Source organism: Agelaius phoeniceus, chromosome 10 (genome assembly GCF_051311805.1).
Source record: "Agelaius phoeniceus isolate bAgePho1 chromosome 10, bAgePho1.hap1, whole genome shotgun sequence".
Lineage (NCBI taxonomy): Eukaryota > Metazoa > Chordata > Aves > Passeriformes > Icteridae > Agelaius > Agelaius phoeniceus.
In genome coordinates this window covers 8,863,934-8,879,671 of record NC_135274.1, presented here as the reverse complement: position 1 = coordinate 8,879,671, position 15,738 = coordinate 8,863,934, and the positions used below count along the sequence as shown (strand labels likewise).

The 15,738-nt window shown below is 43.8% G+C and overlaps 1 protein-coding gene across 1 annotated transcript in view; it reads right to left on the bottom strand.

The window, feature by feature from the left end:
- The window catches only part of PXYLP1 (2-phosphoxylose phosphatase 1), a 47,848-nt gene extending 32,760 nt beyond the window's left edge, over positions 1-15,088 (bottom strand). The window contains exons 1-2 of the mRNA XM_054639389.2: positions 14,970-15,088; positions 294-425 (exon numbers count right to left, since the gene is read on the bottom strand). Of these exons, the coding sequence (XP_054495364.2) occupies positions 294-372 (79 nt within the window). The 5' untranslated portion in view covers positions 373-425; positions 14,970-15,088. The remainder of the gene's footprint in view (positions 1-293; positions 426-14,969) is intronic.
- Between the last annotated feature and the right edge of the window lie 650 nt (positions 15,089-15,738).

The following is a 15,738-nucleotide window of genomic DNA, read 5'->3' as shown; positions in this document are numbered from 1 at the left end:
GGATTCAATCACACTCAATTACTTAACTGCACTACAAAATGCAGTTTGTTTTTTAATACAGTAGCCTGATTTGAACTCTCTAGATTATATAGATTCCTACACAGCACACAAAACTGTTTCTTACTTTTTTGGAAAACAAGCAAACAAAAATAATTACAAACAAACAAAAAAAACCCAAAATAAACCCCAAGAATTTCAATAAAGAAAGAATGCTTACACAACATGTAATCATGGAAATATTTAAACACACCTATAGAGCACCATATGTAGAAAACAAACATGAGGACACTTACAGAATTGCAGACTGAGGCTCAGGAAGGCTAACAAGGCTGCCAAGGCCAGCAAGAACAGAAAGCGGTTTCGGAAAAGCATTATTATTCACTCTGCTCACTCCTCATGGCTTCATCTTCAGATATCTGTGGTTCCTGCAAACAACAAAATAGAGGCAAATATATATTTTACATGTGGAAGCATCAGTTATTCTATAAAGTCAAGAACACAAGGCAATTCAAATTGGCAACAAGAGAATGGAGAAGTGGCCTTCACCCTAACAATAGGATTAACTGTATTTCCACAACAAAACTTTCAGGTAAATAAAAAAGATTTCTATTTTCCATAAAATTAAGCTTGCTCCTACTAACACAGGGTTAATACTCACATTCACAATTCTTAAGATAGAGTAATAAAAGCTGTCAGTCCCACTACACAGTAAACAAAATTTAATAACGCCTCAGCGGTTGTTAGTCATTGCAAAAATAAAATACAAAAAAAAAAACCAAGCCCTCTCCTGAAAACATCCAAACACATTTTTCCTTGCAAAATGACATTCTGAAGAGTACAGAATTTGCTCAAGTGCCCTGTTTTCACAGATGTATGTTCTCCTGTGGAAAACTGCTCTAAATAAGTATGAGAAGGGGTTGCTCTCCCCCTTTACATGCCTTTTCCTTCTTTTTTAAACAACCAGCTGCTCTTATGTGCAAGAGATGCCTCCTCCTAGCACTGAGAGTGTGCTGCAGGAAATTGGTTAGTCTTGAAAGAACTCTTCTGAGATTCCCAGATCCTTTGAACTGAGTTCTGTTTATGACAGAACATTCAAACCTGTTGACAGAAAGTAACTTTTTTTCCCCTCCACTGTTTCTTTTTGCCCCAGAACTTATTTCCTCACAGAAAGAGGCCTCTCTTTATTTTTCCTGCTTTTGAGAGTGACAAGTCTTACATACACATGTAATTAATACATATTTGCTTACCAAAACTCTTCTGGACTCCACAAATGAACCATCTTAGATTTTAATCTCTGAGTGCTGATAAAACCACAACCTCAAAATCCTGATTTTTTTTTCTACACCATTCCCTTCCTCTCCAATTAATTTTCTTAGCGGTATTTAAAAAGGTCTCAGGAACCACTGAACTTATTTTATCCACTGGGGCTGGCATTGAAAAGAGTTGTGTGATTGCAGTAAGTGAAATCCATTATACACATACATTTTGCAGGAGTGAGGTCTTTCCAACTCATTTTACTTGGACAACTACCTTTACAGCTTTTGGAAACTGTGGAAAAATGGAAAGATCTGGAGATTCTGAGAAGCGAGAAACCAGAGTCATTACAGTATTTTTCCCAAAGGCTAACAGCACCATAAATGGCATGTGCAAGCAGTAATAAAAATAAAGTAAAAAGAGAGGGAGGGGGAAAGTTGGAAGGAACAATTTTCAACAGTTCTCAATTTCAAAAAATCATAGCTTATCCTGGAACATCCTAGTGAAGGGCAGGCAGAAGCAAAACTGAACTACACACTGCAATTCAACAAAGCTGTGAAGGATAGAAGGTAAAAGGATTAGTGTACGTCAAACACCAGGAGAGAATAAAGCAGTTCAACCAAACAGATGGGACAACAGAAGGAACCACAGGAAAAAGCAAAAAATAGACTTAGCAGGAAGGAGAAGGTAAAATCTTTTAAAAAGCTCTCAGGAACAAGAGGTCTTGTGCACAGTCTACACAGATTAATACTGTTGTTGCACAAAATAAAGCTGCCGCAAAAAAGAAAAATTAAAGACTGAAAAATAGGAGATCTTACACACTTCTTATTAGCAAAATGTTTTCCTGAGTAAGCTTAATGAGCTTTAAGCCTTAATTGCAAGATCATTTCACATCGAGTGTGAAAGGCATCATTCAAGAAATTACAAAGTGGAAAGATTTTTCTTTTGAATACACTTTGGCTTGCTAACAAATTAAAAGCTGCTCTGTTGTGACTTATGAGGCATAGGAACAGCTCCTGCTGAGAAGCTGTTAATTAAAAGCCTGTCAACACAATTTGCCATCAGCTCCTCCTCGGCAAGAAGCTGCAGGGAAGCAGGTGAAGGATGTGAGACAATCCTGGAGCCTCTGCTCCTCCAGGCTGGCACACGAGGAGTGCAACAACCATTGTGGGCACTCACTGAAGGGAGCATTGCTAAGCTAAAAATGATAAAGCATGGAGGGGGGAGAAATGAAAGCAAACCAACCTTATCTTCCCACAAAACTATTCTTACATGCAGATGAAACAAAACAAACCACAGAGCAGAACACAGCTGGGGGGTGCAGGACAGACTATCAGAGAGCAGGAGCAGTGCACAGCATCCCCTGCTAACCTGGCATTCAGGCACTGCTGATCCTCATCTGTTTACCCAGACAGAGTGCAGGCCCTGCTCAGCCCCAGCATCTCCACACCAGGAAGGGATGGCTCCATCCACAGCAAGGGATATCCCACAGCAGCTGACAGCAGCACCTGCCTGGCTCCAGAAATGTGGTTCAGAGCCAAGGAAGCACCCACTGCTTTTGGAGGGCACTGAGCACCACAGTGAGGTGGCACTCAGGGCCAGGAGCAGCAGCTCCTGCCCAAAATGCAGTGATTGATGCTCATCTCTGAGATAGGGAGGTTTAGATTGGATATTAGGGAAAATTTCTTCAGAGGCTGCCCAGGGCAGTCAGTGGTGGAGGCAGCATCCCTGGAGGGATTCAGCAGACCTGTGCATGTGGTGCTCAGGGACAGGGTTTGCTGGTGGCTTTGGCAGTGCTGGGGGACTGCTGGACTTGACCTTTTCCAACCTAAACAATTCCACAATTCTGTTTCTATTGTAGAAATGCAGTACTTGATAAAGATGACTTTAACAACTCCAAACATTTCAGTCACACTAATTTTAAATGTGGCACACTTAAACAGTTTAGAAAATCATAAGGATAGTCATTAATAAAGCATCCTACATTAAAATGCAGGTAAGTAAAAGGCTCCTTCTCAGTCACCTTTTGCAGCATACCTACCTACATACCTATCCAGAGAATGGAACTTTTCCTTTTAAACACAATCCAAAATCTCAACTCATCAAAACATGCCAGAATGGCTCACAGCACTCAGAGCACCCTCAGTATTTACCCAACCTCACACAAGTGCTGGTGGAAGGTGTTATTGCATGCTCACACAAAGGTAAAAACAGCCTTATGGTGAAGGCCAGCCCAGGGAGTCAGGAAAAATTATTAACTACCCAGAAATGCTGGGAGAGAGGCAGGAGCCTGCAGCACTAACCTACATTCTGCTCAGCACTGGAGGGGCACTGCCAGCCAGGGCATCACACAGAACCTCCCCTGGCAGCACCAGCAACTCAGCAAACCAGAGACAAGGCATTTCCAGACTGGCTACACTTCTTTTGTTTAAGTCAGGCCCTGAAAATAACTTTACATCAATGCTTTCAAAGCACTTGTGAGATTATATGAGACACTAAACCAGCACTGCCAAACTCCTGTGCCAATTGACTGATGCTGTTACATCCTCTAAATCACCAGCATCATCTATAATACAAACCTACTCTCCAGCATGAAGCATAAGCACAGAATTATACTGACTCACCATGACAGCTTAAATGAGTTTACTTGATTAAAACAGCATGTCTCCATAAATAATCAATAGTACTCCTCAAAGTCTGCCTCAATAAAATTACTGTATTTATCTGATGTGCTGCATCAAAATGACATTGTCTACTGAAACATAAGATGGCAAAAGTGGTCACAATGAAAAAACCAGCAAAGACAAATGGAAACTTTGCCCCAAAAGGAAGGCAATGTTCAGTCTGTAAATAACTATGTGCCAAAGACAGAGAAAAGTGTATTTTGGAGGAAGCTTATAGAGTGTGGGAGGAAGAACAAGAAGCCCACAGACAAGATAAGGTTGATTTGGAGTAACATTCATAGGCAGTTTTAGAACAGGTCACAGAATGACAGAGGGACCCACCCATTAGTCTGATATCTCTACACTGCATAAGAGATTTTAACTATCATTTCTTTTTGATCTATCTTTTGCCTTTCATTTGCATCTCTAGGCTTACTTTTTGACAAAGCCTGTTTTGAAGGCATCTGAAATAAAGGTGACAACTCCTGATCAGTTATAATGAAAAGTTCTGCCTTGACTTTCACTTTAACTCGTGCTGCTCCACCAATCTGTCCCCAGCCACTGGGCAGCAGCCTACCAGGCACATTTTTCATCTACTCCCAAGTCCAGCCCCCAGACAACTTCAGACAGTGAGCTCATACTCTTGAATTAGCAACTACAGAAAATAGTTGTGTCAGCAAATGGCACAACCCAAACCCTTTCTTTGGCACTTTGCAAGTGATTTGCATTTTTTTCCTGCAGGAATGCAAAGCAGTGGCTGGGATTTTCTGGTCATGACTAAATGGACCAGAGCTATAAAGACCCATGGCAAGAACCAGAACAGAGTGGAAATGGGAACATGCAGCAGAACCAATTCTCTGGTCAGCATGACCTGCTTGGTTACTGATGCTTGTAATTGTCACAGTGAGGAAACCCTCACAAAACCTCTGCAGTCACTGTAGCAGCAGCAATTTAAATTGCACATATGATCCCTGCAACACTGAGGGTGCATTTTGCACAGCATCACAAAGTAACACAGCATCTGGGATACTGTTCAGCACAATTCTCCATTTTCCCATTGGAAAAAAACAAGAAACATACTCTTTTTTAAAAAAAAAAGCATTTAAGAAAAATAGGTCACAACACTTGGTGCAAATAAATGCATTTCTAAAAAGAGTAAAACTGGTTCATCATTGAAAATATTAAATAAAACCTGCTCAGTAGTGTTAATTGTGTTAGCCCACCCACCCCATGAGTTAAACTGGAAGTCAGTAACCACAGGCCACACAAAACTCAACTGAAAGTACAAACAGGTCAGCAGCCTCATGAAACAAAAACAAACAAAAAAAACACACATACAAAAAAAACCCCAACACCTAAGTGAAGATAAAGTAAGCCCTGATAAAAAGGACAATTTGTACCACTCCACAAGTAAAGCATGGAAACAGCAAGAAGCAAGTGCCTGTCCAATAGAGCATGGCTACATGTTAATATGTAAAAACTAACAGTTACTTATAAGATAATTGTATTTTTTAATCACTTAATATTTTACCAACAAGTATCTGATTTAAGAAGAAAGACAGCTAAGACACTGAAGTTTAATATATTTTATCACATGAAAATGTCCACATCCAAATTTTTCTTGTCTTCCATTTGCAAGTTTCCCCCTTACCTAGGCAGTTCCAAAATCCCCATGGTGGCACAGCTGGTCCTGCACAGTGCAGAGCTGTTGCAGTGGCCCAGCAGTAGTGCCCAGCCTTTCAAGTGAGCAGCATGAGCTCCCACTTCACACAAGGCAAGGCATCAAACAGATCTTACTTGAACAATTCTGCCCCTCTGTGCAGCGCTCACCTTCCCTGTGCAGCAGATTTACCCCTGAATTTAGTAAGCCTGATGAGTGCTGAGCACACAGAAGTGATGAAGGGACCCCCAGCCAGGCTGAGCACTGACACACCTCAAAGGTAATGCACTGCTCTCAAAATACAGGGCTCTCTTGACTCCAAAATCTAAGCTTTTAAACCTCAAGGTGCACAAGCAGACAAAGTGGAGAACATTTTAAACACCTCTTTCTCCTAAAGCAGCTTTCAAGTTTGAGCAGGACTCTTGTAAAGTTTCACACTGGAAAAGCTGGAAAAGCCACCTTCAGTTTGCACCCCTCAGAGGGCTTTCCTTCTTCTCAGTTCTGTCCTACTCAGTCACCATTAGGAGCTGCCTTCTCTCAGATACAGATGCCAAGAGATGGGAGCAGAACAAGTGTTTGCATAGTTTGGGTTTGCATTTGATTTTGCCAGTCTAAGTCCTTTAGAATGTATTTGTTTTACTGAACTTAGAACCCACCAGTCTATGAATCTCCTGAAACTGGCCAATAAACACAGTCACACAGAGACATCTATGTTTAAGTTTTGTGCATTAATGTTATAGTTAATGCAGTGTAACCTTAGAACACTGCAACTATTCCTTATGAGTTTCACAGCATTGGAAGTTGACTTATTCTGCAGCCAGAAATCTCCAGTTTCTGGAATTTCAATTCATCAATTTTCTGATGAAATGATGCCCATGTTATCTTGAACAAACATAAGTGAGTAAAAAAAAAAAAAAAGGCATGAGAACTGTTAAAAAAGCATGCAAAGATCTTGAAGTGTTGGATTTTAATTGGTTTTTTCACCCTTGCACAGCAAACCATTTAGGTGTGTCATCTTACCTCCCTGTACTCTGACCACTAATAATTGTCTTGCAAAGAAACACTTCTAAAACCAAATGTTTCTGAAAATTCAAACAAGTACCTTTGGAAGAAATGCCATAATTGTGAGCTGCAAATACCCTTATAAACACTTGAATACCAACACAGGGGTGTTTTTTTAGACCAAGCACAATAATTTCTGACATGAATTCTCTAAATGGGATCAGTACTGCAGTTTCTACATAATCAGTGGTTCCTAGAACTATTAATAAGAAAAATATAAGTAAATACATGAATTAATTTAGAGATAAAAAACATAGTTTCAAAATATAAGATACTATAAATATCTGATTCTTTGGGGATGAAGTCATTGCCCCAGAACACTGTTTTCCTTCTCCATGCTCTCTGCTATTCCTAGAATTATCAGTATATGTGAGAGAAGTTCTCCAACAGTTGCAATTCAAATACTATTTTTGCATCCTGTACATCCTTTCATTAAAAATAAATAAATAAAACCACTATAAATTCAATCTCCTTTTCTCCCAGAACACTTTTCCTTTAGAGGCTCAGCTTGGAGCCAGCTTGCTGCCTTTGTGCCCAGGCTCTGGCAGCACCCTGGCAGCAAAGGCATTTTTGCTCCTACCAGCTTCACTGGGCTGTTGACACAGAATATCCAGTGTTCCCATCAGCCAGGACACAGGGATGACATGCCCCTGCCTGCAGGAACATAACAAAAGTCTAAATTAGCTCTGACAGTAAACAAAGGGAAAAGGCAGGGCTGCACATAGAAACAATTATGGAATGTTTATTCCAAGCTGTCTGCAGAGTCCTTTATGTTCTGCTTTCTCACAGATTTAGACATCTGTTTAGACCAGAGGACAAAACAGTGGTCAGCAGCAAAATTCACACTTGCCAGCTCACACATGCTCTCCCTTTTGATTCATACTTTTAGTCACTGATGCATCACTTCACTCTGGGGGCTCAGAGCCCAGGTAGGAACCTCCATGCCTGAGCTCTGCTCCCCAGCATGGAAAACACCCAGGAAAGCTCCACACAGCACCCACAGGAATCTCTGAGCTCCTTCCCAGAAATGTCTGCTTGGCACAGCCAATGCTGCTCTAAGGGCTCTGAGTGCAGCACAATCCCTGAAGATGGATGTGGGTTTGAATCTGAAGCTGCATTTTGGACAGAACAAGATACAGCATGAACTGCTTCCCTCAGACCACAGAGAAGCTTCTCTGGTGTGTTACAGTCTACCAATAAAATCCAATCTATAATAAAATCTGTCAAATTACAAAGCCTTCAACAGAGTTCAAATAACAATGGATCACAAGCCATTCCTCTGTTTAAAAAGTCAGACTTCATGGCATACCCAAATCTTAACTATTGAAGAGACCACTGCAGTTTCTTTGCTAGCTTAAAACCTCTTCTCTTATTTTCATATTCCTTTTATGAATTGTTGAAAGTCCCCCTGCTTTGGCCTTTGGTTTTCCAGCTATGACTTTATAGGTTTCACATGGTTTACTCATTTGAACAGCAAATGGAGATCATTAAATACTTGCAGGAGTAGGTGTCCTTAACTTTGGTTTCTTTTGGACCACGTAAACCCTTAGCTCAAGAGATTCCTCAGTTCAGACAAACTTTTCAGTAAGTGTTTTGATCTGGCTTTGATTATCTCCTTTTGGTTGGAAATAAGATCAGTGTCCTACACTACTGTGTAGAAGTCTTAAAAAACTTGAATACCAACCCATCAGTCCAGCACAGCACTTTGGAGGCTCTGCTTGAACCACATTTTAATACCCAGGAAAATCTGTCAGAAGCCCAAGTCTCTGTTGTGCACTTCAGGAACGTCCCCATATTCCTACTCCCTTTCCTATGCAATACTGGGTCATACAAGCCTTTGAACTGCAGAGAAAGTAAAACTCAAAGCAAAGGAAGTTCTTTTACTTCCTTAAAGGAAACTGAGCAACTCTATTTTAACATTATTATGAAACTTGAAGGAAACCTTATGATTTTGATGGCTCCAGGCCAGAAGTGAATATTAACTGGCAGCAAAACCATTCTAGAACATAGAGATAATTAAATAATTCTTAAAAAACAGCACCAGAATGTAATTATTTTAAACTTACCATTTTAAAACCATATGCCATATGCTCATAACTATAAGCATAGGTCCTAATCACCCCCAGATCACAGCCAGTGGCTGATCAGATAACATCACAGCTCCAAAAAAGCACACAAAGGCAAAGCAGTTAACATGCTTAAATCATTAAATTATTTTGGGGGTTCGTTTTTAAGTTAAGGTTTTACTTTTTACAGTTTGAATTGTTTGAACAACTCCATCTCGTGCTGTAAGACTCCCCTGTGCATGTTTCCTGAGCCTCCCTCTGCCCCAGTGTCAGGGGCTGTGTCCTGAGGCAAATAACTTCTTCTGGCACTAACTTTGAAAGTAAACATTGCAGGGATGCACTCAAAGCCAGTTGTGAACAACCAGGGAAGACAAGTGGAATAAACAGATCAGTGAAGAAACCTCATAAACACAGAGAAATGCTTATTTTCCCACACCGAGTCAAATTTATCCCATGTAATGTTTAAGATGATATTAGCATTAAGGACAGTATTTTTCACTGCTTGTCAGCTCTTCCACTCAGGTTAGATTTGATTTCAGAATGTGATCTGAGTTCCCAAATCTGCACTTCTTTTCATTCCAAATGACCTTATCCTGGGTCAGTTTATACCCTAGCTCACACATACATATCCTGCTGGTGGAAGTTACACACCCACAGCCCTCAGGGGCCCACACAGGTTGATTTGCTCACAGTATCCAAACTGAATGGATTTAGGGAGCCTTTCTCTCTTCAGCCCACTCTCCATCCTGTCTTGTGTCCCATCTTCACCTGGTCCTTCACACTCACCCTCTGGGGAGCTGCCAGAATCTGAACCCAGTGCCCCAGCCATTCCCCCACAGCTGTCAGGGGGAAATGCACCACTCACCACTCTCACCCCAAAATTCACCATTTTACCTCTGCTGATTTGGCCACTGCTGAGAGCTTTCCAGGCAGTAAAACACCATTTTACTAAATTAGCTTAATTACAGATGTGGAAAATGGCAGTGCAACAACCTGGTAAGTGTTGCAAGAGGGATGGAAGGGATGACATGGATTTTTACCCATCACATTTCCACTCTATCCTGTCCTTGTGCTCAAGCTATATTTTGACCCTTATCCCAAAAGATTCTTCTTCTGCCTTTAGCCCTGCATGAGATCTGTTCCATCCTGGTTTTGTATGTCAGGTCACCTAAAACTTCCATATCCAACCACTTCCATAAAATCTCAAGGATTCAAAATTACAGGGCAGATACACACTTCTGTTCCAAATGGAAAACTTGTGCTTCTCCACACATTCTACTATTACCCACTGCAACTCATACTGGAGAGGAAAAAAATAAAAGACTAAACATACTTTCTTCAGCAGTTTTGTCATCTTCCTGCAATCTAACCCCAGAATGGTGATTACACAGATGCATTAGCACACAGTCAGCATTTTCTGCTGCCCTTTCCTCCCCACAGCACTCTGCACAGCTGCCAACTCGCCTGGCTGCTTGAGAGCTGAATGGGGAATAACACAGGCAACAAACTGGGAAAAGTGCCATGCTGCTGGCAAAAGGGCATGCCTGGCTCTTCCCTGGATCCTCATGGCAGCAGCACAAGCTAACCACTAGGAACACATCATCTTACACAGAGAGACAGCTGAACACACAGGTGCAGACAGGAAAGTTATTGCTTCAAAAGGAAAAATAAAAATAGGTTTAGGTAAACAGTGCTGGCATTAAACATCATGTCCCAGCATTTCCTTGGAAAGGCCCTTTGGCTCCAGTTCTGTTGCTTTATTTGCTTAGCTGGTTTTACATTTTATCAGCCCACAGAAGCTCCCCATGAAGGTACCCAAAGGTCTTCAGAGAAACACAAGGCTGTGTTCAGACTCAGGAGCAATCAACAAACCAACATCACAACCACAGACACAGGGAAGGAGAACAATGCATGAGAAATGCAGGGCAAAGTGCAAGAACCTGTGCCAGCATCGCTCTGTCCTTTTAACAGTGATTAAGCACTGAGGGTACCAGCTGTGTGTCTGCAGGGTCCCCATCAGCACTGCCAGCAGCAGCAAGGCACAGCACAGCATCCTCCACCCCCAGGTAAGGGGGACATTCATCAGTGCACACCCTGACACACAGCTGTGCTGGCTGTGGTTTTATTTTCACAAGGCAAACCATGAATGTGACAATTTCAGGGGAAACTGACTTCATCCTTGGTTCATGCTGCAGTTTTGGGTGGCAGAAGAAACTATGAATGGATCAGCTGAAAAACAGCCCCTGATGAGTATTTCCAGACAGCCATTCTGAAAGTGCTCACCATGTAGCACAAACAAATAAGCCTAATTATGTCAGCTTCCAAAAATCAGTTAAGAAATATGCCAGCTGTCTAGCTCTTCAAAACCCAGTTTACTTCTCTAATCAATATGAAATAGCCTGTCAATCTTGCTCTGAATCCTCTGCCTGTCATCAGAACCACTTAGAGCCTAATCACACACTTACCATCTACCTTTGTAGCCCTCCTGGCAAATGTTTCTATTATCAGCTTGCACAATGCAAAAAACAAAAAAAAAGCTTTTTCTTGCTGCTTAGGATGAACCATTACATTGATGATTCAGGCATTATCTGTTTTTTCAAGAAGAATTGTAAATGCCATTTGTCACAGTACACCTTCCCACTCTTATATTTCTTCACTGAACAAGAAAATGCCTCACCCAGCTGTAATCAGAGAACATCTAATATTTTCAAGACAAACAAGAACATGAATTTTGAATTCTAACCTAATGGAACAAAACAAGCCATGTGCTCCTACATTGACTTAAGTCAAGACTCATGTATCCTCCCCTACAAATTTTAGACAATAAAATTTCCCCAAATTCTTCTGCCCTAAATAGTGTGCAAAGCTACATGCTTGCTTCAGGGGACTCACTTTGGGATTCAGCCTGATTTTAACAGAATATGAAGCATGTCACAGTCTGTGCAGCATTCCTAGTATCATCCTGGAAAACTGCTACAGAAACCTTCAGTCATCATCAGCCTTTGCACAGCTTCATGAGCAACTGTTTCCAATTCTGTCTCTGTGTAACTTATGCCATACACTGGCCTGCATTTCCATTCCCTGTTACAGAAAGCATTCTCAAAAGCACATAAAAGAAAATAAGAAAATATGCATTATGAAGCACAATATTTTATCAGTACTGCAGTATTTTAATACAAATCCATTAAAATTACCATGACACTCAAACCCATGCAAGTAAAAATCTTGCTTGAAATCTACATTTTAGTCTCCTCCCAAGCATTTGACATTTCTTCCCTTTTTGCTCCAAAATTTAAGTTTTATTTTTTGTATATAATTTACCACCTAAGCCAGAGTTTTTTAAATACACCCTTCTGATTGTGAACCAAAGCTCACTTACTGCCTCCCTCTCCCAGGGAATCAAGATTAAAGGCTATGTTCAAACACTTCCCAAATATGATGCACTGCTGGGACAGTTTTGACCCAAACTACATTCTTTGTCCAATATTTGGACCACTGAGGCTCTTTTTAAGCAGCTCTTTTCTCACCCTTGAGGCTGCTGTCTGGCAACATTTGTGTGTGTGCTGCCCCAGTGCCTGTCAGGCTGCCACAATACCCTTCCCTGCACATTATTGGTAACTATCTACCAGTAACTCCCAAAACTTTCCTGCATCCTCTATAATAAACTCCATCTTCTTTAGTCTGCTCACACCTCCTTCACCAAATGATTCTCCAAACAGCCAAAGCACTAGCTGAGTATTTTGTGCACATTCCCAAGCTCCTTGAGAGAGCACCTTCATCCCTTTGGTAGAGGCAGGCTTGAAGACTGCACCCTTTGTGACAATTAAAGTACCACCAGCTCCTCTGTGGCATCCATCATAAACCAAAAATCTAAATCATAAAGCATATGTTAGTAGGTGGATTAACATTTAATTCCTATGCTCGTGTGATGCATGCTTGTGAGCAACACATATCTCACAGTGGTTTTCCACTTAATTAATTGCCAACATGCTATTGTTGGCCAAAAGATAAAATTGTGGGGAGATGACGAAAATATGCAACTAGAACTGACCATAAATCCAGATAAAAGCCACACTTAGAGCCACATGAATCCACCATTCATTCTTTGGGCAATAACATGCAGACACACTTAAGATACAAAGCCTTTATATGTAAAAGATTTTTTTTTTCTTTTTAATATTTGCAACTTCATCACAAAAATTATCCAAAAGTCTAGTTTCAAAGGTCTCCTAAGAGATTGTGAAAATAAAAAAAAAGACATGCATAAGAAACCCCACAGGACACTTTAGGTTTTGTTTGTCTAGGGAGGTTATGCTAAGTGTGTAAAAACACACACCCCTTGTAAAACCACTGGAGGAAGCACACTTCATGGGGACAGTGATTTTGCACACCATGAAGCATTGCTTTTTGTGTTTCTTCACTCCAAGATGCCCACCTCTAAAACCAGACAAAAATAAAAAAAAGATCAGAAGACAAAAGAAAGCTGTTAGAGAAAATGAAGCTCCCAATCATGCAAATTCAACTATTTAAGCAAGTTTTTTACAAGTTAAACAAGTTTTTAACAAGGTAAAGCCTGCAGCCTAACCTGAGGCACACCTCTACACAGGTACAGACACAGCCTCAGTTACACCAAAGCCATTTTACAGATCTGTTGTTGTCAGACCTTCCTATGACACCTCTGTCCCTCAACGCTTCCTTTGCCCCAGAAGAGGGAGCTTGTTCAGTACGGACTGAGTCTTATAAATGTAGTATTTCAGCACTACTGAGTTTACATAACACAGTCAAGACACTACAATTAAAAGCCATTAGAGAGGAGCATATGTGTTCTAACCATGTGCACTACTTGTAGTTACCTTTTTGAGAAGATTAAAATTAAGCAGCTTTTGCTTTTCATCTCACTCACACCCTCCCACTACAAGTTCTGTCTGAGCTAATCCTCCTTCTAGAGACGTCAAAACAGGGCATGAGTATTACAGCTACTTACTGCCAAAATGTGCTCGTTTAATATCCCATTACTATTGTAATACTGGCACAATAACTTATTATATGTGACAGCCTTTGCAGTTAGTCAAAGATAGAGCCACTTATTCAGTACTGACTTTTTCATCACATAAAAATATCTTTGTAAAATTTGTAGAAGAGGAAATTTAAGATCTGTACTCAGATGCCCATCTGAGACTATGATGCCAGACAAAATAAAAGGCTTTTAAAGTAATTACACATGCTTTTCCTACCCTGTAATTTCAAAGACTTTATGTAAAGTGATCAGTCCAGAAATTCAGGTTACAGCGTTTACAAATGCATTGTTTACTCCTTACTTCCCAGCACTTTAAAACACACTTTCAGAGTTTTGGTTTTTTTTAAGGTCACACTGCACAAAGGCCAAGACAATGTCCACCTCAGAGCACACTTCCAATGAGAAGCCCACGCTTGTCAAAACGCTCGGGGCTATTATTCGGGAACCTGCAGCACAGAAATACAATAAGAAGTCTTTTCAAGGCCCTAGAAATATCTAGGTTAAGTACTTGCGATGCAAAGCATGTTGTGGGACACGCTAGAGAGGCATCAGGAAACAGGTGGATGCACGAAGTTACTGCACTCCGGCCACAGTGGATCCGCCAACAATGGATGGCAAGTCCCGGCACCCGGAGCAGCACCGGGGACACGGAGCAGCCTCGGCACCCGGAGCAGCCCCGGGACCCGGAGCAGTGCCGGTATCCGCGGCAGCGCCGCTCCAGCCCCGCTGCCGCTCGCTGCCAGCCGAGGCGGGCACACGCGGGGACTCGCAGGGGAACGAGCCCTGCCAGCCCCTGCCCTGCACCGCTCGCACGCACCGGCTCACGCACACCGGCTCGCACGCACCGGCTCACGCACACCGGCACCGGCTCACACGCGGCTCGCTGCCCGCGGGTCTCGCACAGCCCGGGTCCGGCCGCGCTCCCGTCCGGGGCAGGGCTGCAGGGCTGACCCGCCCCGAGGCCCCGCCGGCCGAGCCCCCGCCCGCCAGGCCGGCCCGGCCGAGGCTCCGCACCCGCAGCGCTCCCGCCGCCCCTCTCGGAGCCGGGCACGGGCCGCACCCCCGCCGTCCCCGGGCGTCGGCAGCGACCGCCCGCCCGCTCCGCCGAGCCCCTACCGGGGCAGCGGAGCACCGCGGACTCGGCAGCGGCGTACCGGGGCACCAGGCACAGCGCTCCCCGGCGGCGCGCCCCGGGCGCTGTCCCACCTGCCCGAGGGGGCCCAGCCCCGCCCGCAGCCGCCCCTTACCTGCCTGGCCGCGCTCGGCGCCTCCTCCCGGGCCCACAGCTGGAGCCGCCGGAGCCGCCACGCCACGGCCGCGGCTCCGCGCCCGCCGAGCGCCCGGCCCACCCTGGCGCCGCCCCCCCGGCCACGCCGCCCGCCCGCGCCCCCTGCCGGCCGCCGCCGCCCCGCCACCGCCCGGGCAGCTCCGCACGGCACGGACGGGACGGGCCGGGCCGGTCCCACAGCCACGAGCGACCGGCGCCCGCTCCCCCCGCCGCATACGCGGCCCGCCCGCCGAGGAGCCGGGAAGGGTCAGCCCTCTGAAGCCGCCTTCTCGCACAGCCGCGGCGGCGGAGAGCAGCGAGAGGCTCCGGGGCCAGCAGCGGGCACCCAGCCCGGGTTCCCCACGCCCCAGCCCTGGTTTTCAACTTCCCGCTGCTTTTAGCTGGCAGCGTTGCAGAGGATGGCTGTCGGTTCCCCGGAGATGCAGCTGGGCGCGGTGGGTACCGCCGCTCGCTCCGCTGGCGCGTTCTTCTGATTCCTGACTCACCGGAGTACGGCTGGAAGCTGTCACGGCCCTTTAGAAGAAATGCGACAAATTTCAGTACGAAGATAAAACAAACAGTTCTCCTGTGCAGCTGATAAAAGTGAATTCATTCCATAACTTGCACAGTAGTCACCAGGATTTGCTCCAAACAAAGCAGTTCCCAGTTAACCAGCCTGTCCCCTCACAGGAGCCAATTCTACTCCACTAGCAGGAGTGCTTGTTCAATCCTGCAACCTTTCAAATACA